This window comes from Dasypus novemcinctus, chromosome 7 (assembly GCF_030445035.2).
Source record: "Dasypus novemcinctus isolate mDasNov1 chromosome 7, mDasNov1.1.hap2, whole genome shotgun sequence".
Lineage (NCBI taxonomy): Eukaryota > Metazoa > Chordata > Mammalia > Cingulata > Dasypodidae > Dasypus > Dasypus novemcinctus.
The window spans coordinates 69,174,961-69,202,151 of NC_080679.1; the positions used below are offsets into that span (position 1 = coordinate 69,174,961).

The window sequence follows — 27,191 nt, forward strand, 5'->3', positions numbered from 1 at the left end:
GCTAGTGAATTAGAGAAAATATCATGGACTTTTCCATACACACACACACAAACATATAGACAATTCTTCCAGAAAGGATTTGAGACAATTTTCAATAAAACACGGTACAATAAGTCAGTAAAAGATAAAAGAAAAAGAGTCATGCTATGAAAAAGAAAGCTAACGACACATGAAAATCTATGCTGATAAAGTTGCTGCAATTGAATACAAAATTTGTCTGAATTTCCTGCAACTTAAGACCAAAAAAAAAGGGGGTAAACTGGTAATCCAAAAATGTAACTGTCACATCTTAGTAATAAGAAATGTACCAGAGGCTTAATATTGAAATTTTAAAAGGAATTTATTGTTTTGATTATTCATTTGATCTTCAAATGAAAGAATGAACAAAAAGAAAATACCTATTGTTTAATGATCTCACTGAAGCCATGTATTTCCATGTGTCTGATGTGTCTGGCATTGTTACTCACATCCATGCATTTTCCTCAATTTTAGGCAGTCTTATGGTTCTGTTCTATGGTGGAGTTTTGTCATGTATCTGGGATCATTGAATTTTATGCCACAGTCCATTAACAAATGAGACAAATTCTTTTACACACATAAAGTTTATTTTTGACTGTATTTTTTGTTTGTTCCTTTCTGCAAAGATACAAAGTAAGTTACAACAAACAAACTGGTGAATGCAGACTGGTGATTTCTATGACCTTTGCTGATGATGCTGGTGAATACACTATTGTTATCCGTAATAAGCATGGGGAAACTTCTGCATCTGCTTCCTTGCTTGAAGAAGGTGAGTGCAACTCAAATATTTGCGTTGGACGTGGTAAGAACTGACATGCAGGGAAACAGCAGTGCTGTGTGCTTGTGGAGAGGCCAGCAGCAGAGACAGTTCTGACGCCATCATCCCCCTCTCTTGGCTCATTTGGACAGGAAGTGTTTAGACCTGATGGCCTAAAAGGCCATGCTGGTGCTAAACTTCTCAGATTCCAGCCGTAGTTTCTATTTGTTGCCTTAGTTTCTAGGTAGATCATGCCTTTGAATATTCAGGGGTTCTAAATCCAGTTGCCTTCCAGATCCAGGCAGGTAACCTCAGTGAGCACCATGAAGACAATGGCGAACTAGAGCGCCTGTGCCCTGTCTCAAGGAAGCAGCAGCTCCTGCCTTCAATGAATGGTTGCCAGGCACACACGTCAGGCTCAATGTGTCTAGAGCTTCCAATATTTTAAAGAGAAGCTGGAAATTAGGATGTTCAACTTGTAAAAATATATATGCAGTAACATTCAGGCCAAAGGAAAGGTCTCTGTCAGTCCTCATTATCTCCGTAGCTTTTCACATTTATACTGGACCACCCCATGCTCTGTCTCAGTGGATTTTCACAATATCCCTTAGGGGAAGTTAGGATATTATCCCTATTTAGCATATGAAGCACTAAGACACAGGAAGGTAAATGAATTGCCAAAAGGCACACAACAAATTAGAAAGACCTCAGGAGTAGATCCCAAGGGACTGACTGGTTATGCAAATTCTTTTTACAACTGTAGTGCCTGGTTTGACTTGTTCTGTAAGCTTGGTTTTGAAAACACAATCAAGTAAATATCTATTGAGCATTTGATAGTAGGTATTTGGAAAATATGTTTTCGGTTATCAACTTTTCTAAGAAGTTATCAACTAGTCTGAATGGACAGTGGCATGAATACTTTTTTAATATGGACATTTAAAATTAACTTGTTCTTAATTCCTAGCTGATTATGAGTCACTGATGAAGTCCCAACAGGAATTGCTTTACCAGACACAAATGACTGCATTTGTGCAAGAACCCAAAGTTGGAGAAGTAGCACCTGGATTTGTATTCTCTGATTATGAAAAAGAGTATGAAAAAGAACAGGCCTTAATTCGAAAGAAAATGGCCAAAGATACTGTGTTGGTCAGAACTTTCGTGGAAGACCAGGTGAGAATAACAGTGACGACCAAATAAACCATTTCATAAATTATGCTTTCCTCCCATAATGTCTCTTTTTTGTTGTTTGATATTTTCATTTTCAAGTTGAGGCATGAGGACTATTGCTAGGTCCAGGTTCACTCCTGACAAGTTTCCTTTCTTATGACATGTTGAACATGTGCAAGCATGTGACTTTAGAAATAGGGATTACAAATATACAGCAAAAGACCACTGTTAGCACAGCCAAGTTCATTACTGCCAATAGCCCTACATCTGTATGATGAACTCCCCAAACATAATCCATATTCTTAAATTACTGTTTTACTCAAGTTCCTGCAGCATTCATTGGCAAAGGGACTGTAATGCTGATTCAAAACAAAACTATCTAGATTTCTTTCCCCAGTCAAAAACTCCTAATCAATCCTTAGCTCTGAAACTAATACTTATCCTTAAACTATTTCTCTAAATGACATATTTTTAACAAACTGTCTTCTTTTTACTATTCAGGAATTCCATATTTCTTCCTTTGAAGAAAGGCTTATTAAAGAAATCGAATATAGAATAATAAAGACTACATTAGAAGAACTTCTTGAAGAAGATGGAGAAGAAAAAATGGCAGTTGACATTTCTGAGTCTGAAGCCATCGAAGCAGGATTTGATTTAAGAATCAAGAATTACAGAATTCTTGAAGGGATGGGTGTCACTTTTCATTGCAAGATGTCTGGATATCCTTTACCCAAGGTAAACCATGAACATTTATTATACCTCCATGCCACTATGAAGATACAAAATGTAACAATATAATGATTTTGTCTAAATTTTATTCACATGTATGGTTTTTCTTTGCAGATTGCATGGTACAAAGATGGTAAACGCATCAAACATGGAGAACGATACCAAATGGACTTTCTGCAAGATGGCAGAGCTAGTCTGCGCATACCTGTTGTTCTTCCAGAAGATGAAGGAATCTATACTGCATTTGCCAGCAATATGAAAGGAAATGCAATTTGCTCAGGAAAGTTGTATGTGGAGCCTGCTGCACCACTTGGAGCTCCAACTTACATACCCACACCAGAGCCAGTGAGCAGAATCAGGTAAGGCTAATAATAATTTGGGTTGTTTAATATTTAAATTATTTTAAAATACCAAATATCCCAGCAGCAAATTGCTATTGTATGAAAAATAATTGCAGACTGAAATAGCACTACATATTGCCATTGACAATATAGATTATTGCCAGGAGATTTTATTTTTTGCCCCTATATAAAATGAGCAAATCATTTTCATTAGTGTAGCATACTAGTCATTTTCCTAGTGCTATCACTAGTACAAAGATAGCTGTCATTCATTTAACACCTGGTTTTTGCACACTTTATCCCTAATTTATACAACAAGCCTGCAGTGTAGCGATTATTATTGGTATATTAGAGATGGGAAACTGAGGCTCTAAGATTCTATGAAAAGTACCTTGGTTTTCTCAGCCCATCACAACTTATGTGATGCTAACACTTGATAATCCAAGCCAGTCTGGCTGCAATGTATAGAGAGATTTTGTTTTCTAAATATAATTTCCATATTTTCCCCTCTAAGATAAAGAAGCATGTTTTCTTTTTCCATAAATTTATTTGTTTTATTTAGCAAACCAACATTTGTTGAGATGGTTTGGTAGTTGAATTTTAAAGAGTTGATAACTAACAAAAACCAGATGGTGGAGGAAAGGAAAGTATGAAGGATCATATTCCAAGGTTTTGAGGCTGCATACCTGGGTGTATTAAATGACTGTTGACTGTGATTGAGAATATAGGAAAATCATAGCTTTGGGGCAACAATAATGAGTTTCATTTTGGATTCCAGTGAGTTCAAGGTGCCTTCTACTGCACATCCAGAAGTAAATTCTAAAGTGAAATTAATGAATAAGACAAAAAGAGGTTTCTTTATTTTGCTGTGTTTTCTTTATGCCTCACAAAACTAATCCATTTGGTCTTTGTTTTTCAGATCTGTCTCTCCACGTTCAGTGAGCAGGTCTCCTATACGCATGTCCCCTGCACGGATGTCCCCTGCACGGCTGTCCCCTGCCCGGATGTCCCCTGCACGGCTGTCCCCTGGACGTAGGCTTGAAGAAACAGATGAATCACAACTTGAGAGACTGTATAAACCAGTCTTTGTATTAAAACCTACTTCTTTCAAATGTTTAGAAGGACAGACTGCCAGATTTGACTTGAAGGTTGTGGGTAGACCTATGCCAGAGACATTCTGGTTTCATGATGGTAAGTATGATAAGTTTTTGCTCATGGATTATTGAATACAAAAATACGCTTTTGTGTGTGTCCCACAATAAAAGACTACTTTTGCATGTATTTTGGTTTTTTATTTATGTTTTGACAGGCCAGCAAATTGTCAATGACTATACCCATAAAGTAGTCATTAAAGAAGATGGTACCCAGTCACTGATTATTGTCCCTGCAACACCCAGTGATTCTGGGGAATGGACGGTGGTTGCCCAAAACAGGGCAGGAAAATCTTCAATTTCAATGACTTTAACTGTGGAAGGTATTTGCTCTTAAAATCAAAATAAATTGCATTATCACAAGCATTATAAACCTGTACTCCAGGCTTACTCACTCTGAACAATTTCTCTTTCAGCTGTTGAACATGAAATAAAACCAGTGTTTGTGGAAAAACTGAAAAATGTCAATGTAAAGGAAGGTTCCCGACTGGAAATGAGAGTCAGAGCTACGGGTAACCCCAACCCTGACATCGTGTGGCTGAAAAACAGTGACATCATTGTACCTCATAAATATCCAAAAATCAGGTAAATTTGCTTAGAAATAACAAAACCAAGGTTATTAGACAAATCCAATAACCATGGAAGCAATAACTACGTTTGTATGATTTTTTCCCCACTTTTTATAGAATTGAGGGAACCAAGGGAGCAGCAGCCCTAAAAATCGATTCCACTGTCAGCCAAGATTCTGCCTGGTATACTGCAACTGCTATTAATAAGGCTGGCCGAGATACTACAAGATGCAAAGTAAATGTTGATGTCGAGTTTGCAGAGCCTGAACCAGAGAGAAAATTAATCATCCCACGAGGGACATATAGAGCAAAGGAGATTGCAGCTCCAGAACTAGAGCCCCTCCATTTGCGATATGGTCAAGAGCAGTGGGAAGAGGGTGACCTTTATGACAAAGAGAAACAACAGAAACCATTTTTCAAGAAAAAACTCACTTCCTTAAGACTCAAGCGATTTGGGCCTGCTCACTTTGAATGCAGGCTAACACCAATTGGTGACCCAACCATGGTGGTGGAATGGCTCCATGATGGAAAACCCCTTGAAGCAGCCAACAGGCTCCGTATGATCAATGAATTTGGTTATTGCAGCCTTGATTATGGAGTTGCATATTCTAGAGACAGTGGTATCATTACTTGCAGAGCCACAAACAAATATGGAACAGATCACACTTCGGCTACCCTTATTGTTAAAGATGAGAAAAGTCTTGTGGAAGAATCTCAGTTGCCTGAAGGGAGGAAAGGCTTACAGAGAATTGAAGAATTAGAGAGAATGGCTCATGAAGGTGCACTTACTGGAGTAACAACAGATCAAAAAGAGAAGCAAAAACCAGACATTGTCTTGTTCCCAGAACCAGTAAGAGTACTTGAAGGAGAGACTGCTAGATTCCGCTGCCGAGTAACAGGCTACCCTCAGCCCAAAGTCAACTGGTACCTCAATGGACAGCTCATCCGCAAAAGCAAAAGGTTCAGAGTTCGCTATGATGGCATTCATTATCTGGACATCGTTGACTGCAAATCATATGATACAGGTGAAGTCAAGGTCACTGCAGAAAATCCTGAAGGTGTGATAGAACACAGAGTGAAACTTGAGATCCAACAGAGGGAAGATTTTAGGTCTGTGCTTAGGCGAGCCCCTGAACCAAAGCCTGAATTTCACATACATGAACCTGGAAAACTTCAGTTTGAAGTACAAAAAGTAGATAGACCTGTTGACACCACCGAAGCCAAAGAAGTTGTGAAGTTGAAAAGGGCTGAAAGAATCACCCATGAAAAAGTCTCAGAAGAGTCGGAAGAGCTGCGCAGTAAATTCAAGCGCAGAACAGAGGAGGGCTACTACGAAGCCATTACTGCTGTGGAGCTCAAGTCTCGGAAGAAGGATGAATCCTATGAAGAACTCCTAAAGAAGACAAAAGATGAACTTCTCCACTGGACCAAAGAGTTAACTGAGGAGGAGAAGAAAGCGCTCCTTGAAGAAGGCAAAATCACTATTCCAACTTTTAAGCCTGATAAAATTGAACTAAGTCCAAGTATGGAGGCCCCCAAAATCTTTGAAAGAATTCAAAGCCAAACAGTAGGCCAGGGATCTGATGCACACTTCCGGGTCAGAGTTGTAGGGAAACCAGATCCTGAATGTGAGTGGTATAAAAATGGTGTCAAAATCGAGCGCTCTGACCGAATCTACTGGTACTGGCCGGAAGATAATGTTTGTGAATTGGTCATAAGGGATGTGACTGCCGACGACTCTGCCAGTATCATGGTGAAAGCTGTCAATATAGCTGGGGAAACCTCAAGTCATGCATTCCTACTTGTCCAAGGTAATTGGAATTTCTTTCATTTGATGGATCTGTCTCTATCCATGAATACCCATTAGTGTATTTCTTTCTTTTTCCATTACTCAAATTTTAAATTTAATTTAATATAATGTGCTTTTGTCCTTGTAGCCAGGCAATTGATCACCTTCACACAGGAATTGCAAGATGTTACTGCCAAGGAAAAAGACACCATGGCAACTTTTGAATGTGAAACTTCAGAGCCATTTGTCAAAGTGAAATGGTATAAGGATGGTGTGGAGGTTTACTCAGGAGATAAATACAGGATGCACTCTGACAGAAAAGTCCACTTCCTCTCTATACTGACAATTGATACATCTGATGCTGAAGACTATAGCTGTGTACTCGTGGAAGATGAAAATATAAAAACAACAGCTAAACTTATTGTTGAAGGTAGTAAATATTTTCATTGTTTACTTACATTTTAAAGTCACTCTTAGTATATAATAAAATTAGCTATATAATTTTCCTTCCATATAAATATTTAGAAATTGACTATGAACTTCATAGCAAAACTCATGAATTTTATTGCAAAACGAGAATGTTGATCATTTGGAATTTTTAAAAATGAAGTTATTTTGATGCCTCCCTTTTAAAATGCTTTATGGAAATATAAATTCTGTTTTCAAAACACAGTTTAAAAATTAAAATTGCTCCTTTTATTGAAAATGTATCAATGCATCAGCAGGTAAATATCAAAAATATTCGACACAAATGGGTATGGGATTTTTCCTTTTGGAGTAATGAAAATATTTTGAAACGGACTGAATTGATGGCAGCACAACTCTGTGATGAAGCTGAGAACCACTGAGGGTACACTTTGGATGAATTGTCCAAGGCAGGGGACCATATAATACAGTCAACCCTACGGTGAATGATGGACTATGGTTAACAGTACAAATATGAGAACATTCTCTCATGGACTGTAACAAATATATAATACTAATACATGGTGTTAATAATTAGATGGCTTGTGGGAAAAATATACCAAATATAAGCTATGGACTGTAGATAGCATTAATATTATGATGATGTTCTTTCATCTCTTGTAACAAATGTGTCACAAAAAGGTATCAGTGGTGGGGCAATAAATGGAAATCCAGTATGGTATGCATGACTTTATAAACTCACAACTTCTTAAATAGTAAAAAAAAGAGAGAGAAAATATTCCAGAAAGTATCAGGGAGGTAAGAGGTATACAGGTTGTTATTGTTTCTATCCTAAACCTAAATGCATAGCTACCCAGAGAAACTGATTTCTTTTCTCATACCTCAGGTGCAGTTGTTGAGTTTGTGAAAGAACTTCAGGACATAGAAGTTCCAGAATCATTTTCAGGAGAATTAGAGTGTATTATATCCCCTGAAAATATAGAAGGCAAATGGTATCATAATGGTGTGGAGCTTAAGTCCAACGGCAAGTACACCATTACATCTCGCCGTGGACGTCAGAACCTCACAGTCAAGGATGTGACCAAAGAGGATCAGGGAGAATACATCCTTGTCGTTGATGGGAAAAAGACAAGCTGTAAATTAAAGATGAGACGTAAGTCTTCCAATTCCTGTTGGCCTGCAGTGGACATCATTGTGGTTTATGGATCAAAGATGATCGTAATTTTTTTTCTTCCTCTTATTTCACAGCTCGCCCCATTGCTATACTACAAGGACTTAGTGATCAAAAAGTCTGTGAAGGTGACATTGTTCAGCTTGAAGTTAAAGTCTCCTTAGAAAATGTGGAAGGCATCTGGATGAAAGATGGCCAGGAAGTGCAGTCTGGAGACAGAGTTCACATTGTGATAGACAAACAATCACACATGCTGCTCATTGAAGACATGACTAAGGAAGATGCTGGGAATTACTCCTTCACCATTCCAGCGCTTGGAATTTCAACCAGTGGGCGTGTCTCTGTTTATAGTGAGTTTAACAACTGTGTTTTATGTTGACATTGTCAGGTTAAGTAGGGAATTTTAATGAACAGACATTTTAAACAAAATTCACATTCCTAATTCTTTTGTGTGTGTGTGTGTGGTTTTTCAGGTGTTGATGTGGTGACTCCTCTAAAAGATGTTAATGTGATTGAGGGTACCAAAGCTGTGCTCGAATGTAAGGTCTCAGTCCCTGATGTGACTTCTGTTAAATGGTACTTAAATGATGAACAAATCAAGACTGATGATCGTGTACAAGCCATTGTCAAAGGCACAAAACAGCGACTAGTGATTAATCGAACCCATGCTTCAGATGAAGGACCTTACAAGCTGATGGTTGGCAGAGTTGAAACCACCTGTAATCTCTCTGTAGAAAGTAAGGATTCTTCCGTCTAACTAATCATTCTTTAACTATTCTACTTTCCCTGTGTAATAACCATGTGATTATTTTAATTTTCCCCCAGAAATTAAAATCATCAGAGGTCTTCGTGACCTTACCTGTACAGAAACCCAAAATGTGGTCCTTGAGGTTGAGCTGTCCCACTCAGGAATTGATGTCTTGTGGAATTTTAAGGACAAGGAAATCAAACCCAGCTCTAAATATAAAATTGAAGCTCATGGAAAAATATATAAGTTGACAGTCATAAATATGATGAAAGATGATGAAGGAGACTATACATTCTATGCTGGAGAAAATATGACATCTGGAAAACTTACTGTGGCAGGTTGGTACATTTATCATTTAAGTTCTTACGTGAGACAGTTGTTCTATTTTAAGAAACTTTTCATTGTTTCCCAATTCCCCCCAGTTCCCATAAGTTTCCCACTCCCATGTCTCTGCTTATGCTCTTTTCCAAGCCAAAAGTACCCTCAACACTGTCCATACCAACCTAATTCCTAATGATCTTCCAGGCCTACCTCAAATGCCATTTCTCCATGAAGCTTTCCTTAATCTCCCCATCTGTATGGAATCTCTTCCTCCTCCAGCCTCAGGATCACTTTATATATGCTTCTTTCACAGCTCTTATCATATACTTGTCTTATTTCCTGGTCCCTCTTCATGCACCAGAGTATGAGCTCCTGAAATCTGGAACTGCTTCTTACTCTTCTTGTATACTCCAATCTATTACACGTGACAGATGATTAATAAATGTTTGTTGAAATGAGCTTCCTTAAACTTTCCTACTCTAAAGATTTCTATATCACTCTTGTTTCTTTAAGCTTTATTTCTTTTATTCCCTTCATACTTCCTTATGAACCCAACAATTATTTTAAAATATATTTCAATGTATCTGTGTATCACTTTATTATGACATAAAGTAGAAATGTAACCATTCATTCAACAGAAATCCTTGACTTTAAGATGAAGAATCAAAAGTATAAACCAGGAGCAGATGTGGCTCAAGCTGTTGACCACCTGCTTCCCACATGGGAGGTCCTGGGTTCAGTCCCTGGTGCCTCCTAAAACAAAACAAACAAGCAAGCAAATGGAAAAACCACTCAAGGGAGCCAATGTGGCTCAGTGATTGAGTGCCAGCTTCCCACATACAAGGTCCCAGGTTCAATCCCTGGCCTCAGTACTAAAAAAAAAAAAAAGTATAAAGCAATTGACAAGAAAAAACTAAAAACCATCATTAATTTTTGGATCATGACAATTTAAGTATTGAGGAGTCTGGATATCACATTGAGCTTAAACCTCTTGTTATGTCCATGACTCTTGGTATATAAGAAAGTCTTATGGAAATGGTATGCCCTTCTTAGTATAAAAGTTCCATAGTTTATACTTTATTATAATATTTCCTTAGAGACTTTGACCATGAAAAGCCTTCTAGAACAATTTTTCGGATCCTGCACCTGGATACATTTAATATAAATGACATGTTCTTAATGTATGAAAACAAGAAAACACTCTCAGCCCCTATGTGATTTCACCAACAGTTTTAAAGTAACTACCATAGGCCATGTACTTCAAGGAACTCAGGGTGCAAAACTGATTAAGGCATGATACTTAAAATCTTGAGTTATTTACAGTTTAGGGAGGGGCAGATACATAAGCAACTAACTTGATGAAGCAGGAGTTATTGCTACCAGTAGATGATGGGCCAGAGGGCAATGGGGAAATCTTCATAGAAGAGATGACACTCATGAATACAGTGATTTTTCGTACTCAGGAATCCCTAATTTTACATTATGGCTTGGACATAACATTTATGGCTTGGACATTTTTTAATCAAATTTTTTTCCAATTAAATATGAGACATATTCCCAGAGAATATTACTTAGAAGTCTAAGTAGAATGTTCTTGAAAGAATTGAGACAGTGGCCATCCATGTGGTATGCAATGCATTATAGTGCTCAGAATTCTGTATTAGCATGGCAGGTGCTTTTCCTTCACAAAGCTTACCGCAGGCCAGTGTTTTTCCTGATTATCAGTCATGCATACCTACAATAAGGGAATTCTGTGTTTCCTTTTCAATATAAGTAAAGATATTTTTATTAGATATTTCATGATACTGAAAATCGTGTTTCTAAATTTGTTGTTTATATCGACTGTGTGAAGATTTCTTTATTACATAAATATTTTTAGAGAACTCACACTTGTTCTTCTCTTGTTCTAAAGGTGGAGCCATCTCTAAGCCACTCACAGATCAGACTGTAGCTGAGTCCCAGGAAGCTGTGTTTGAATGTGAAGTCGCCAACCCAGATTCAGAAGGCGAATGGCTGAAGGATGGCAAACACCTACCACTGAGTAAAAACATCAGAAGTGAATCTGATGGCCGCAAAAGGAGACTGATCATTGCTGCCACCAAATTAGATGACATTGGAGAATATACTTACAAGGTGGCCACCTCCAAAACATCTGCCAAACTGAAAGTTGAAGGTCAGTGATATAACTTATTTATCTTTTCCAAATCATATAGTATTCCTAACAGCTACCATTCTGAAAGTCAAGTGGTTTATCTGTTTTCAATTCCATCAGTCTTCATTTCATAAAATCATTATAAACTCCGTAGACTTACTTTCCTGAACCATGTCCCACATGCTGCAAAGTTGTTCATCAAAAGTGTGCTGATTCTTAGACTTCAGCTCTGTGGAACAACAGAAAATCAGCCACACTCTTTCTCCATTCCTTTTCCATCCTTCTCCAATCAGCCTATTAAGCTGTTAGTATATGGCCATTTAAGTATAGAAAATCAATCATACATGTGCACATTTGTACATTTCAAAGTGGATTTCAAGTTCCCCTGAATCATCTCTAGGTGTTTTTTGCAACATAATTGTGGCATAACTGCAAAAATTTTTATAACTATTCTTTTGCAAGATGACCAGGTAATGATCATCAAGACATCTTTTACTTGATGCTATCATTTTTATCTTCTAAACCAATCATAAATTTGTCTTCAGCTGTCAAAATTAAGAAGACTCTGAAGAACCTCACTGTGACAGAGACGCAGGATGCTGTTTTCACTGTCGAGCTCACACACCCTGATGTAAAAGGTGTCCAGTGGATCAAAAATGGGGTTGTACTGGAATCGAATGACAAGTATGAAATATCAGTCAAAGGAGCAGTTTACTCTCTGAGAATTAAAAACTGTGCTATTGTGGATGAGTCCGTTTATGGCTTCAAGCTTGGAAAGCTAGGGGCCAGTGCCAGACTGCACGTTGAGAGTAAGTCAACTTAGAAAATCTTTACAAGTAGCCACGTGGTTATCAATAATTTGAGCATATTACTGAATTGCTTCAACTTTCCTTGTTAGCTGTCAAGATCATAAAAAAGCCAAAGGATGTGACTGCCTTGGAAAATGCCACCGTTGCCTTTGAAGTCAGTGTTTCTCATGACACAGTTCCAGTAAAATGGTTCCACAAGAATGTGGAGATTAAGCCAAGTGCCAAACACAGACTGGTCTCAGAAAGGAAGGTTCACAAGTTGATGCTCCAGAATATTACGCCCTCAGATGCTGGAGAGTATACAGCTGTGGTGGGGCAATTGGAGTGCAAAGCCAAACTGTTTGTGGAAAGTAAGTATTAGACAGCCCCTAAGGTATTTATCTTGAGAATCCCTGTGTATTCATTTGCTTGAGGTTTTTTGTTCCTTCATTTTTAAGAAGTGAAGTATATTAACTGACGTTTTCTCTCATTTTCCCAAGCATTGCATATTACTAAAACCATGAAAAGTATCAAAGTACCTGAGACTAAAACTGCCTCCTTTGAATGTGAGGTGTCTCACTTCAATGTACCATCTATGTGGCTGAAGAATGGTGTGGAGATTGAGATGAGTGAAAAGTTCAAGATAGTTGTGCAGGGAAAGCTCCACCAGCTGCTTATCATGAACACCAGCACAGAGGACTCAGCAGAATATACCTTTGTTTGTGGCAATGACCAAGTCAGTGCCACCCTGACAGTGACCCGTAAGTAAAAAATACAAGAAAAAGAAAAAGAAACTATAGAGAATATTCAGCTGACTCGTTGCTATTTATATCCTACATGTTTTCTTCCTTACCATATAATCCGCTCAAAAATCCTTGCTTGAAACACTGATTGTGTTTTCACAGTGAGTAAGGCATTGACATCTCCACCTGACTAAAATGCCCAGATTAGAATAGCATTGAGGCTACCTAGAAAGATGCTCTTATGTCTCTCCATCGCTCTTCCTATTTCTCTCCTGCTTGGCACAGCCCTGTACAGGGCTTCATGGGAGGTATCATAATTCAAGTCTCTGAACTAAAATCTCAAAAGACATAGTAAAATCATTCCAAGTTTTCAGACTGCACCTGTTATAACCCACATCACCTTTCTATAAAGTCTTCTTGGGTCTTTTTCTTTTCCTCATTTGCAGCAATCATGATTACATCCATGCTGAAGGACATCAATGCTGAAGAAAAAGACACCATTACATTTGAGGTGACAGTGAACTATGAAGGCATCTCTTACAAATGGTTAAAGAACGGTGTGGAAATCAAATCAACTGACAGGTGCCAGATGAGAACCAAAAAGCTCACACATTCACTGAACATCAGGAATGTTCATTTTGGGGATGCTGCTGACTATACCTTTGTGGCTGGAAAAGCTACATCGACAGCCACTCTTTATGTGGAAGGTATGGTTTCATACGTCAAATCCATAAAATAAGCCCTAAACACTGTTAACATGTTAATCTGTCACAACTAATGAAGACAAATAAAATGTTGTATACCTGTACAAACAGAATATTATTTGCCAATAAAAAGAAATGAAAAATGCATGCCACAACATGGATGAACCTTGAAAACATTTTGCTAAGTGAAATAAACCAGTCACAAAGGACATTCATATGAAGTGTCCAAGACAGGCAAATCCATAAAGACAGAAAGTAGATTAGACCTTGCCTAGAGCTGGGGAGAGATGGGGGCTGGAACTGGGAAGACGATGGCTAAGGGATATGGAGTTACTTTGTGGGGTCATGAGAATGGTCTTAACTTGATTGTGGTGCTGGTTGCACAATTTTCGCTATTCTGAAAGCCACTGAACTGTGTGCTTTAAGCGGATGAATTGTATGGTGCCCTGAATTGTCTCTCAGTAAAGCTGTTAAAATGTTAATCACATGTACATGCTGTTTTCCAGCTCGTCATATAGAATTTAGGAAGCACATTAAAGACATTAAGGTTCTTGAGAAGAAACGAGCCATGTTTGAATGTGAAGTTTCTGAACCTGACATCACGGTACAGTGGATGAAAGATGGCCAAGAACTGCAGATCATAGACAGGTAAGCTGTTTCATCTGGCTACATTCCATTAATTCCCAGTTTTCTATGAGTCATCACCATTAAAATTCAATTTCCACTTTACCCATAGACTGAAGATACAAAAGGAGAAATATGTCCACCGCCTTCTGATCCCATCCACCCGTATGTCTGACGCAGGGCAGTACACAGTGGTGGCAGGAGGCAACATGTCTACTGCCAACCTCTTTGTAGAGGGGAGAGATGTTCGCATCCGAAGCATCAAAAAGGAGGTTCAGGTATTGTCTGCTCACTGAATTTTTTGAAGAAATCCTCAATAGTCCACCCCCCATATTTCTATAATCTAACTTTTTATTTTTAAACATTTTAACCACAGTGTTTTAAAGAATTAAATCAGTTGATCCCTCCTGGTTTAGACTTATGCTGACATCTATCTGGTCACAGTTTCCACAAGCTTAGGGAATAAGAGTGTCCTTAGCAGTTGTCTAAATACTTTAAAGCAGCTGTACAAAATTCACTGCCTAATAAATGGCTACTTGCCAAACAGGACCAACCAGGAAAGAACTAAAATTTAACATGTGGTGCGCACATGAGTTAGAATTAAGGGCATTTAGAGCAAGGTAGCATTTTCTCAGAAGATGTCTGCTATGGAGAGGCCCAGTGGCTGGGAACTGCCTCCAAGTCTAAAAGGAAGCCCTGTAGAAGCATGCTGGTTTCCTAGCAAGGTTGCTAAGCAACATCTTGGCCCTCTACTACATTTGCTGAGCCTGTTCTCACGGGTGCCTGTCCTCCCCAATTTTTTTTTTTTTTTTTGAAAAAGTCGTTCTTTTTATTTTTTATTTTTTTTTATTAATTTTGTAATAATATTACATTAAAAATATATATGTGAGGTCCCATTCAACCCTACCCCCCCACCCCACCTCTCCCCCCCCCCCCCAGCAACACTCGTTCCCATCATCATGACACATCCATTGGATTTGGTAAGTACATCTTTGGGCACCTCTGCACCTCATAGTCAATGGTCCACATCATGGCCCATACTCTCCTCCATTCCATCCAGTGGGCCCTGTGAGGATTTACAATATCCGGTGATTGCCTCTGAAGCACCATCCAGGGCAGCTCCATGTCCCAAAGATGCCTCCACCTCTCATCTCTTCCTGCCTTTCCCCATACCCATCAGCCACCATGTCCACTTTTCCCAATCCAATGCCACCTCTTCTATGTGGACATCGGATTGGTTGTGTCCATTGCACCTCTATGTCAAGAGGAGGCTCAGATTCCACATGGATGTTGGATGCAATCCTCCCACTTTAGTTGTAATCACTCTAGGCTCCATGGTGTGGTGGTTGTCCTTCTTCAACTCCATCTTAGCTGAGTATGGTAAGTCCAATACATCATATTGTAGGTGCTGGAGTCTGTTGAGGCTCAGGACCTGGCTATCATATTGTCAGTCCAGAGATTCAAATCCCCTAAATATATCTTAAACCCCAACATTAACTGCACCTCCAGCACATTAGCATGAAAGTCTTATGAAGGAAGATCCCATCTGAGTCCAGATTCATCACACATAAACACCAGTTCCAAAAAGGGGCCATCTGACCTGGTAGTTAACCCCATCGGCCATGACCATAATTCCCATGGGTCTCTTTTGTCCTCCCCAATTTTATATGGAGGTGACATGTTGAGAGTATCAACTGTTTATCCAAGGAGAACCATAGGCCATGTGACATATGGAGAAAGCCCTGGATGTGGGCTCAGAGAACCCGGATTTGTCTCACGCACTTTGTTTCCCAATTCAAACCTCATTTTCCTCATTTTTAAAATGAGGATAATAATTCCTACTCAGCCCACAAGGTTATTGATCATAGCATATGAAATCAAATCAAATTAAAACTTAAAAGGGCTTCTAAATAATAAAAAGCCCACAGATGTAAAGTACCCTTGTATCTTTTACTAATTAAGAAAACAAATATTTGTGGACAAAATGATTGTCTCTTTGAAGCAGCCTCCCTCCACAGTGTATGTGTAAGCATGACTCTCTATAAAAGAAGTATGAGTACCACTCATCCAAGTCTAGGAAGGAGAAGTTAGATGTGCTATAATCAGCCAACTACAATATAACATCTAGGTTTTGCGTGCTCTTCAAATGAAGACTTTTAGAAACACGTTGATGGAAAGGAAGCCAGGACTTCAATTTTTCTGTTTATGTGCCTCCGGTAACAGGTTATTGAGAAACAGCGTGCCGTTGTCGAGTTTGAGGTCAATGAAGATGAAGTTGATGCCCACTGGTATAAAGATGGCATTGAGATCAATTTCCAAATTCAAGAGCGACACCAATATGTGGTGGAGAGAAGAATCCACCGGATGTTTATCTCTGAGACCAGGCATAGTGATGCTGGCGAATACACCTTTGTGGCAGGAAGGAATAGGAGTTCTGTTACTCTCTATGTCAATGGTATGTAGAGATTTTAACGGTTATTTTTTGGGTCTATCTGGAATAATCCTCCCCATTAAGTCACTGAAGTTCTGGTAGTTCCTGTGCAGTTGTTTAAAAAAACCTGTGGAGTTCGTATGGTTGCAACTGCATTTATTTTTACATGATAACGTGGAAAACAGCTCGTAAAAAGTCTGTTGAAATGTTGTTCAGAAAGCACCTAATCACCAAATCCTCATTTAGTTATTGATACTACTGCACATTCTCTGTCTATTATAATATTCCCCAAATGCATCAACTCTCAGGGCTTGATTGCTGGTGGTACCACCAAGCAATAGGAGCATTTGCAGCCTCTAGAATGGAGTACCTGGGAGAATCCGAAGGTCCTCTTTGAAACCATGGAGGGCCTAGAAAGCCACAAGCAATGTGGACCTAGGTCTGCTCTGACCCAGACTCTAAGACCAGGGGCTTTGACTCTCAAAGGGGAATTACATGTTACCAAGCACTTCCCAGGAGCTTCATAACCTCTTCTGGAAAGTTCTATTAAACTGACCACTTTCCTCATTAGAAACTGAATTTGAGGCTGGCCTCTGTCTGAGGCTAACCTAGATGCATAGAGAAAATGGAACTTATTTCCACCCACCCCCACCCCTATCCTCATTTTGGGCCGTATCAGTCTCAGCAAGTCCCCCCGAGGAAGATCAAGAACACTGGGGCGGGGGGAAGAAGACTGGGGGGAATATCAAGATCCATAAATATAAACCATATTGCCCACATTGCCCTATCCCTGGAAGGCCAAATGGTCTTGGTTTTCAGTTATTATCATCTCTGAATTACTGGTGGGGAAACTGAAGTACAGAGAAGTAAAGGTTTCTATGGAAGTCCATAGAAGTCTTCTATTCCCCATTTCTGGGTTCTATGAACCACCCCAATCCTCTCGCTCATCAAAACATTAAGAATAAGTTTTAATTAACATTAACAGGAAAGCTGAATTTTAAAAATCTACCTAATTGCATATAACTAGATTTAAAATAATATGCATTTCTTCATTCAATATTTGCTGATTACACTTCACTGGCACCTGTGTACAATGAAATGACTGACATATGCAAATACTTGAAAAACAAACAAACCTGAATGGGATGAGCCACGTAATTTGCCCAAATGGCTTTTTTAAAAAAGATAGGTAGTATTTGGAAGCTATTCTGGAATTCTATAGAGCACTATCCATCACTACGCCTCTGACCCCACCTCAAGAGGGAACCAGGGTAACCGTCTTGTGTTGAGAAACTCAACGCTGCCAAAACCCCCACCCCCATCAAGATATCAAAAGGATCTTTCTGAAAGTATTCCCTACACTTGCAAACAAAATTCCAAAGGTTGTCTTCCTTGTTACTACAAAGATGGCTCCAATATTCTGAGGCAAATAAAGATCTCACTGCCAAGGTTTTATTTCAGGGCCCATAACCACTCAGCCGCAGACTGATGTACAGTTTTGCATGCTCTCTCTGCTTTGACGCTCTTTCACTGGCTCTTTTTCATTTATCCAGCTCCAGAACCACCCCAAGTTCTGCAGGAGCTGCAGCCTATCACTGTGCAGTCTGGCAAGCCCGCTCGCTTCTGTGCAGTGATATCTGGCAGACCACAGCCCAAAATTTCCTGGTACAAGGAAGAACAATTGCTTTCCACTGGCTTCAAGTGCAAATTTCTTCACGATGGGCAAGAGTACACGCTTTTGCTAATTGAGGCCTTCCCAGAGGATGCAGCTGTCTATACCTGTGAGGCCAAGAATGACTATGGAGTTGCCACAACCTCAGCTTCACTTTTTGTGGAAGGTAGAGATGCCTTGCTACTTCCCAGCTTAAAATCTAAAGAGAGCTTTTTAGCTCTCCCAGTGCTCTGAAAAATTCAATTTGGAGCACATAAAATTAGATTGCAGCCTAACTCTGAAAGAACTCTGCTATGAAATAAATTAAGAAATATCTGCATCCTCTGTTCTCTGAGGTCTGTAGGGTGACTACATCATGACAAATCTTGTGGTCTGTTCTTTTAGTTCCAGAAGTTCTGTCTCCCGATCAGGAAATGCCAGTTTATCCACCTGCCATCCTCATGCCACTTCAGGACACAGTCACTTCTGAGGGGCGGCCAGCCCGTTTTCAATGCAGAGTCTCTGGAACTGGTAGGTGTCCAAGGAAAAGATATCATTGCTTATATTTACAAAGAATGGCACAGGGGAAAAAATTGCTCATCTTTTCCTCCATCACAAACATCTTTCATGCATAATATGAAATCTTATGGGAATCTAGCAGAATATTTAAGTGAATTATTAAATTAAGAATTATACTAGTGTTTTTCAACATTTTAAATTTCAAAAATGGTAGTATTTTCTTTATGATTACAGTTGCACTTCATCTGTTGATTAAGAAAATACCATGACAAAAGAATAGTCTGTTTATATGCAAAGCATTATTCATTCTGTGGACAATTCTTGTGCTCAGAAGTATACATTCCCTTGGAGGGCAGTATCCTGCAGTGGTTATAAGTAGTGCCTTGTGGTCAGAGAGCCTGGACTTGAATATGACTCCACTAACTGTGTGACTTTAGGCAAATATATGACATCTCTGACTCTCTTTCCCTCATGAAAGAAAAATGAGAATAATATTACATTCACTCTTAGAATATTCATTGCATGAGGGCAGGAATTCTGATTTAGCACCTAGAACAATGCCTGGAAACAGTAGCTTTTAGCATGCTGGCTCCATGAGAGAAAAGGTGTATTCTTGTCCTAGGTTGCCACTTGGTTCATCACAGATGCTCAATGAGGACTTGTTGATTAGACAGATAGAATGATTAGTAAATGACTGCTACCAATAACTTAAGACTATTATCAGGATTATTAGAAAACTCAGTCAGCACATAGCATGGTGCCCACCACATAATAATCACTCAGAGATGGCTGTTACGATTTTTAATTGGGATATACTTCCCAAACACCACCAGCTGCTCTCCCCACCCTTAGGAGTCTCACCTTGGACTGATGAGACTAAATATTTAGCACCTGTCTGAGCTAATAATGATAGTCAGTGACTGACTCCAGATAGAGACAAGATAAATCAACTTTATTCCAAAAGAAAATCACTCCCTCAATTTCTTGTCCTTTATATACCTCCACCAAAGGGAAATTCTCAAAGCTTAGGTGTCTTATAGCACTCCTATAAGTTTGATTGTTCTGTTTAATATACTTAGCTCATTAATTTATAACCCAGACTCTACATAGCCAAGAGCCATTTGCCTAAACAAGTTAGTATTTCAATTGATCTCCTGTGATTCAATGATTTCCTCCCCTGGGATTAATAAAGAGATGATGATCTAGCAACCAAATAGGCTTGTTTGATCTTATGAGCACAACTAAAGGATATAATAGATATAATAGATGTTAAGCTCCATGGCTGGTAACTGATTGGTGCTCAATACATTCATTTTTGTTATAGCCATTAAAAGGAGTTATATAAATGTGAAAGTCTAGTTATTGGGTGACCAACAGAGGCAAATACCATAGACTGCATATCTTCAAAATGTAGTATTTAAGAAATACTAAATATCAATAAATGAGGATTGCCTTGATAATATCCTAACTCAATAAGAAAAATACATTTAAAAATCAAATTTAGTAAAACTACTCTAAATAATTTATACCTTGCATTACAGAAAAAATTTTTCATATGAAATATTTCATGTATGATCTCTTACAAATTGAGGGGGGAAGTGACAAGTTTACAAAAGCCCCATTCCCAAGTATTTTGGGACTCAATACTTTCTGAAGCATGGAACATGACCTGGACCAGGGCGGTGATTTTATTGCCCTGCAAGTATCTATTGTAGGTCTCTGGTGCCACCTACTGGTGAAAGTGCAATTTGGATACTACAGAATCTTAAAACTTCTAATAAAGCTAGCTTTGCAATTTTCTTTTAAAATAAAATTTCCTTAGCTTTCAAAGAATATCATAATCCTCAAGGGATATCAGAAAATAAAATTTGTTTAACAAAAATAGAATGACACGATGCCTGGGATTGGCTTCAAAATAATCCCGGAAGTGGGGCGACTGGGGAGCTATACATGGAATAAGAGTAACCACGAGGTGATAGCTGTTGAAGCCATGTTAAAGGTTCCTGCAGTTTCACTATACTATTCATTATACTTTATATAATATAAAGTTTTTTTAAAAATCAATTTGTTTTAAAATGATTGTTATATTCTAAACTGTAAGAATACTCTGCTTTCATTTTAAACCTATCATTTTCTCTAGTTAAGCTATTGAATAAATTTTTCATTTAATAAATATTTCCCTCCATTAAGCAATGTTTATAGACACTGTAGAATCTATATTTACAATTTACTTTAAATTTATTATAATTTTTTGTATTGTATATTAATATGAAACTTTAACTCGTTATACTATAAAGTAGAACAATTATATTACTATTTTATTTTTAAATCATTTTAACTAATGAACATGCATCAAATCTCCCTAGTTGTTTCATGAGCAGTGCTTTGTCGTATTTGTTTCTATTGATCTTCAGAGCCACATGTTTCTTCATCATCAGTAGAATAAGAAAATTGAACAAAGGTCCATATTTATATGGGTAATATATGCTGTCTAATTTGTTTCATATGTACCAGAGCTATTTATGATCATAACATTTTAGCATCTCATTAAGAGAACACACAGATCTAAACCTCCAGCTTGAGCCCAAGAGATTGAGAGAATGGACTATAGTTGGTCAGGGCTAGGGTTATGTACATATCTGAATGCATATATGTGGGTATTCACGTATTTGTAAATCACTTGTTTGATTTAGTTCACACAGACACACTGTAATTTACAACCAATAATGCCACTTATCAACCAGAGGCAGGGAAACAGCTTGTGGTTTAGGGCACACCTATGCCTGTTTCTAGGGAAACAAGCTGAAGCATTTATTATACAGACAGTGAGTCCATATCATCTGGGGACCTACACAGTGACAGCTGGCTTAAGGAAATGGCAAATAATTAGCCTAGCAATGATGCATGTCCATCAGTCATTTAAACACCTATTCAATTTTTATTCCACCAACATTTATTAAGCCTCTCCTTTGTGCTGGACACTATGCTAGTTGCTGTGATGCAAACATCTGGCTCTGGCTCAAGGAACTCAACGTCCAGGTGATGCATGTGCACAGCTGAATACAAGGTGCTCATACCCAGTGCTCTCCATCTGAGAAACAATTGGAGAAAGGTGTATGAACTGAGCATTGAAGAATAAGTAAGATCATTGAGCACAATAACATCCCAAGCAGAGAGAACAACATTTGCAAAGTCTTAAAGGCTTTAAAGGACACTTTATATGTGGGAACGGCAAGTGATTACATGTGGTTGGAGAATAACATCACGAGTGATGGAGAAGGCTAGAAAAGAAAGCAAGGGCCAGCTACTAACATGTTTGGCATTCTGCTTAAGATTTGGAATTTTATCTTGTTTGCATTGAAGAGCCACTGAAAGATTTTTGAGCCCTTGGGTAACATGATCAGGTTTGCTTTCATTCCTCTGACATTCCTCTGACACTGAAAGGAGGAAGAGGCAGATGTGGGAGGCAAGACTAAAGGCAAAGGACCAGATGGGTGATTGTTCCAGTAGGCTTGGAGGGTATTGATGAGGCCCTCAACTAGGGCAGTCAACAGAGGGAAGAAGGGAGTAGACGGGGCTAAATACAGCAGAGTATTGAGAGTAAGGAGTGGAGGGAATGAGGTGACCTCACAGAAGCCATGGGATGCCAGTGGCCAACACAGATAACAGCAGCTCACCCAGAAACACCATGTCTACCACCGAGAGAACTTTTGCCTTTTAAATCATTTTTTAGTTGGCAATTTGTGCCCAGTGGCAATTCTTACCTATCCTGGTGCCTTACTCAGTTCACCAAAAGAAGTGGCTGTCAGCAGGAATGGCAGAGAATCTCACGGTAGGGGTAGTGGGAAATCCACGGAGAATATTCCATACTCTTCATCCTTACATTTTCATTGATGATTTTTTCTAAAACACACCCTAAATAGTCATAGGATGATTGTTAAATTCTATGTGATAGTAGAACCTATTGTGATATCTGGTTTATATCACATGGACCTCTCTTTTGGCATATTATTGAAGGCACTGATGATCTCTTCTGCAGTATTAGACTTTCTTGCTTTAATGACTGTGCCAATGTTTATAAAACCTTTTCAGGTGTGTTATGTCATTTGATTCTCACAGCAGTGCTGTGTGATGAATAGCCCATGAATTAGCTACACATCCAATCCTACAAATGATAAGACTGGTCCAGATAGATTAAATGACATATCTAAGGTCACAAATTAGGAAAGTGTAGAGTCAGGGTGACCCTTTCCACCTTACCTTGCTACCTAAGGAACTTAAAATAGTTTTTTAAAGAAGAACTTGCAATTTATAAACAACTACTATCATGAGATGCAAGGTAAACTTTGGACCAATATTGGAGTTAAACTGCAAATAAATGCTAGATGATTGGACTATTAGAAGATCCACAGGACTACTGAGATAAGGAAATGGTACAGCAATGGTGCTCCAATTACTTCAATTTAAACCCACTATTGACTTACAGGGATATTGTTTTATTGGAAGCACACTTTTTTTTAAAGTACATGTCACCCTAAACTATACTAATATGATAGTTTACTATTTTATCTTTGAGTTTAGGTTTTATTATCTATTATTTTAAGATGGCTCAAATCCTTGTATGAAAATAGCTAGTTCTATTTTTATATTTTATTATAATTTATTATAACTGGCACTTTGAAAAATATCCAAATATATCTAAGATGTTCAGTTTCCATGAGTCTTTCCTTAAATTTTAAAGATTACTTTTTGTGCAATATTCGTGCCATCTATATACCACAGAACAGAGGCCGTTTGACACTTGTTCATTGGCAATGAAGACATAGAGGTTTTCTCTTTACCTTCAAGGGTTTTAGACTTCATGGAATGCTAATCTTCTTGATTCTCTTTTGGATTCCTTTTCTGTATCCCAGAAGTGGAGAGTTTCCTCTTCACTGTTCCCGTAGGTGACCACAATCTCAAATCGCACCCTTCACGACTGTTTCTCAGGACCTTTTTCTCAAGGTCACTGAATATGTCCTGCAAATGCCTCAAAAGAATACAACTAAAATTCTAAAGGTTCGAACATTAGAACCGGTTCAACCATATAGAAACAAGCTGAATTTTTCTGGAATCGTGTTTACTTCTTGAAAATGAAATCATTTAACAGCAGATGTGGTACACCCAAAAGAAAAGTACACTGTTTTTAAGAGAAATAAGAAATGTAGTCACCGGTATAATTGACACTGTATTTGCAGATAAATTTTTAAAATTCCACTCATTCTTGTGATTTAAATCTTTTCTTTTCTTTTGTGATACAGATCTAAAAGTGTCTTGGTACAGCAAAGACAAGCAAATCAAGCCATCTCGGTTCTTCAGAATGACTCAATTTGAAGACATGTACCAACTGGAAATTGCTGAAGCTTTTCCAGAAGATGAAGGAACTTACACTTTTGTCGCTAGCAATGCTATAGGCCAAGTGTCAAGCACAGCCAACCTAAGACTGGAAGGTAGAGTAAAATAGCTTTAAGAATCACATTTAAATACAGAGCTACTCTCACAATGACAGTAACAACCACTAAGGATTTCATGTAGATCATCGTTGGTCCTACCATTTTCTTTTAATTCAACTAATTATTTCCATGTTATATGCAATGTTCTCGCTTTTTATTTACCTTTCTCGTTATGAATCACAAACCATTTTTATTTTGCCCCGCTTTGTCTCCATAAATGTTTGTAATATATTGCTATCAGCAGCAGCTCTTGTGCTTCCTGATCAGCATGTATCAGAATGGGGAGAAATGTGCTAAAGAAATAGGTTTTCTCATTTGGCTAAAATGAAAAATCAATTTTTAACTTAAAAAAAAATTCTAATAGTGTATCACCCCATTGTGTGAGCACAATTAGATTTCTCAGAAGTACAGATTTCTGCTTCATGTATTCAGCATCATTCAAAGAATTCTTGAGAGTTGAGAGACCCAGTCTTAAGGTTGTTTCACATTTGTTTTACTTGGGGCTCTTAAATTGTAATCAGAAATATTTCTTCTATAGTAGAGAGCACTTTGATTCAAAAGGAGGATCACAATATTTTCATGCGGTCAGACTATTTTTCCTGAGTGACTATAGCCTCGGTAGGAGTAAGTGTGCACAGATACATAAAGACCAAGGACAACTTCTGCCTTTTTCTTTAGTTTTAAACACCTACTTAATCTAGATGTTTTCGTAATCATGAATTTAAAGTGGTTTACAAAGTAGAAAAGCTGGTTTCAAGATGGGGAAGGGGACCCTGAAAATAAGAATACCTAAACCTTATTATGGAGTCCACTATCGCTTTCAGAAACAAATGGGTGTCATTTCTTAACCTATTTATGTCTCAGCTTACTTACCTGGAAAATGGAAGTAAACATCTTTAAATCAGTGGTGATATACAATTACAAGGCATTAGGATTGAACTGGATTCTAGTCCACCACTGAAATTTGTGACAGATCTGTAGCAAACTCCAAACGAGTTCTGGTATCAATGCAGGTTAAGATATTAAAAGTTGGCATGCTTCTTTTCAGGATTTAGCAAATTTGAAGAAGTTACATCAAACTCCCAATGGCATGTCTCTTCATCAGTTCCATTTAAGAAGGATTCCCTTGGCCAAAAGCCCATCTTCATCCAGCCTCTGTCAAGCCTCAGGGTGCACAGCGGGGAGACAGTCAGATTTCATGCAAGGGTTTCTGGTTTTCCCAAACCAGAAATCCATTGGTTTCATAACCAGCAGCCAATTCTACCAACAAAAAATCTAGTTTTCCATTTTGAGGAGTCCACAGGCATGGCCTTAATGCTTATAGTTGATGCTTACTCAGAGCATGCTGGGCAGTACGCTTGCAAAGCAACCAATAGTGCTGGGGAAGCAACTTGTACAGCTCCACTCACAGTGACACCAAAAGGTAAAGCCCATTTTTCTTCAAGGACTTTGATTTGCTGCATATCTCTCAGTCCCACTGTTACTAATGAGAGTCTCTGCTATTTGTCTCTTGGCATACTTTGGTCAGTCCATAATTTACTAATAAAATACCCAACAAGCCCTCTCAAGTCTTCAACTACAAGTTTACCTATAAACTTTAACTCTCACTGAAATGTGTGTTCTGGGCATAGAGAACTAGTAATTATTTTGTTAGGTTCCAACTTCACTTGATTTTAAAAAATTTTCTAAGCTACACAGCATCATTGCATTGTTAAATGATCTGTTTGCTGTATATTGTTTATAAATATATGGCGGAGGCAGGGAAAATGGTATCCCAAATAGTTGGAGCACAAAGAAAAAAAAAAAGATACTACATCACTCCGGATAACTGCAATGACAATAGAAGAAAGAAACAGCTGTTGTATGGAATCTGCATGAGACCTCATCATCCGTTCTTCACTGGGAATGAATTTTCTTTCATGTGATCCTCACTTCCTAAAGCATACTCTATTGGCATGCCGTTTCTTAGTGACAATGAGTCTTTCATCTTCATCTTCCATGCCATTTTATGTTACTAACCTAGCCAAGTGACAAAGCTTAGATCTTATTATTCTTTTCTTTTTCTTGTAACTTGCTTATACAATGCAAGCCTAGATAGGAAAAGTTCTGGGAAACATATAAGAGTGTCCGCCAAGTCCCAGGCAGTGGCAGATTTCTTCTTCACAAAGGAAGAGACCAAAATATCCCAAAAGGAAATTAAGTCATTTCAAGGATCATCATATAAATATGAAATGCAGGTTTTTGACAATGTATCTCAAAGTTCCACCCATACAACTGCATCAGTTCAAGATACAGAGTTGCACCATACCTCATCCCTTTCACAAATTGCAGAAAGCACTGAATTATCTGAGACTGTGTTGAAGAAGCAATGGAGGCACTGAAAACTCTCCCACAACTTCAGGACTCACTGCAAGGTGTGGCAACACTGCTCAATTCCTTTGTATTTTACAAGATGAATCTTCTGCTAATGTAACCTGGACTTATGAAGGTGTAAAGATAGAGGAATCTGAGAGTGAAGCAATCACAAGATGGCAATATTCAGTTTCTTAACACGTAATGTTCAGCTGGTAGACCAAGGATTATACAGCAGCATTGTTCACAATAAGCATGGAAAGAAGATGCCGTCGGGAGTGCTGAGCATAGAAGGTGGTTATTTGATTTTTAGCTATGATTTGCTTCATTTCATTCTCATCGCTTTACCAGCTTTTCTGCCATACAAGTTGAATCAATGAATACATTAATTAGAATAGCTCTAAATTAACCCTCTATTCATAACTGACTTATGAAAGTCAGTCATGTCATTGGATAAACTGGATATGAAAGTTTAATTTTCCAGTCTAGATTCAGTAAGTTAAGGTTTATTCCACATGTGCTGCTTTTTCTACTTGTCAAATGCTCAA

General features: G+C 38.3%; 1 protein-coding gene across 2 annotated transcripts in view; it reads left to right on the forward strand.

Annotated features, from left to right (window-relative positions):
* Positions 1 to 27,191, forward strand: part of TTN (titin) — a 284,068-nt gene that overhangs the window by 24,405 nt on the left and 232,472 nt on the right. For both annotated transcript variants that reach the window (XM_058300570.1, XM_058300571.1), the window contains exons 21-44: positions 645 to 787; positions 1,740 to 1,945; positions 2,444 to 2,677; positions 2,786 to 3,030; positions 3,932 to 4,203; positions 4,322 to 4,486; positions 4,580 to 4,748; positions 4,850 to 6,543; positions 6,670 to 6,951; positions 7,834 to 8,100; positions 8,196 to 8,468; positions 8,592 to 8,855; positions 8,944 to 9,204; positions 11,100 to 11,360; positions 11,885 to 12,148; positions 12,238 to 12,498; positions 12,628 to 12,888; positions 13,317 to 13,577; positions 14,081 to 14,222; positions 14,311 to 14,476; positions 16,422 to 16,653; positions 18,183 to 18,467; positions 18,686 to 18,811; positions 24,100 to 24,288. In XM_058300570.1, coding sequence (XP_058156553.1) covers positions 645 to 787; positions 1,740 to 1,945; positions 2,444 to 2,677; positions 2,786 to 3,030; positions 3,932 to 4,203; positions 4,322 to 4,486; positions 4,580 to 4,748; positions 4,850 to 6,543; positions 6,670 to 6,951; positions 7,834 to 8,100; positions 8,196 to 8,468; positions 8,592 to 8,855; positions 8,944 to 9,204; positions 11,100 to 11,360; positions 11,885 to 12,148; positions 12,238 to 12,498; positions 12,628 to 12,888; positions 13,317 to 13,577; positions 14,081 to 14,222; positions 14,311 to 14,476; positions 16,422 to 16,653; positions 18,183 to 18,467; positions 18,686 to 18,811; positions 24,100 to 24,288 — 6,923 coding nt within the window. The remainder of the gene's footprint in view (positions 1 to 644; positions 788 to 1,739; positions 1,946 to 2,443; positions 2,678 to 2,785; positions 3,031 to 3,931; positions 4,204 to 4,321; positions 4,487 to 4,579; positions 4,749 to 4,849; positions 6,544 to 6,669; positions 6,952 to 7,833; positions 8,101 to 8,195; positions 8,469 to 8,591; positions 8,856 to 8,943; positions 9,205 to 11,099; positions 11,361 to 11,884; positions 12,149 to 12,237; positions 12,499 to 12,627; positions 12,889 to 13,316; positions 13,578 to 14,080; positions 14,223 to 14,310; positions 14,477 to 16,421; positions 16,654 to 18,182; positions 18,468 to 18,685; positions 18,812 to 24,099; positions 24,289 to 27,191) is intronic.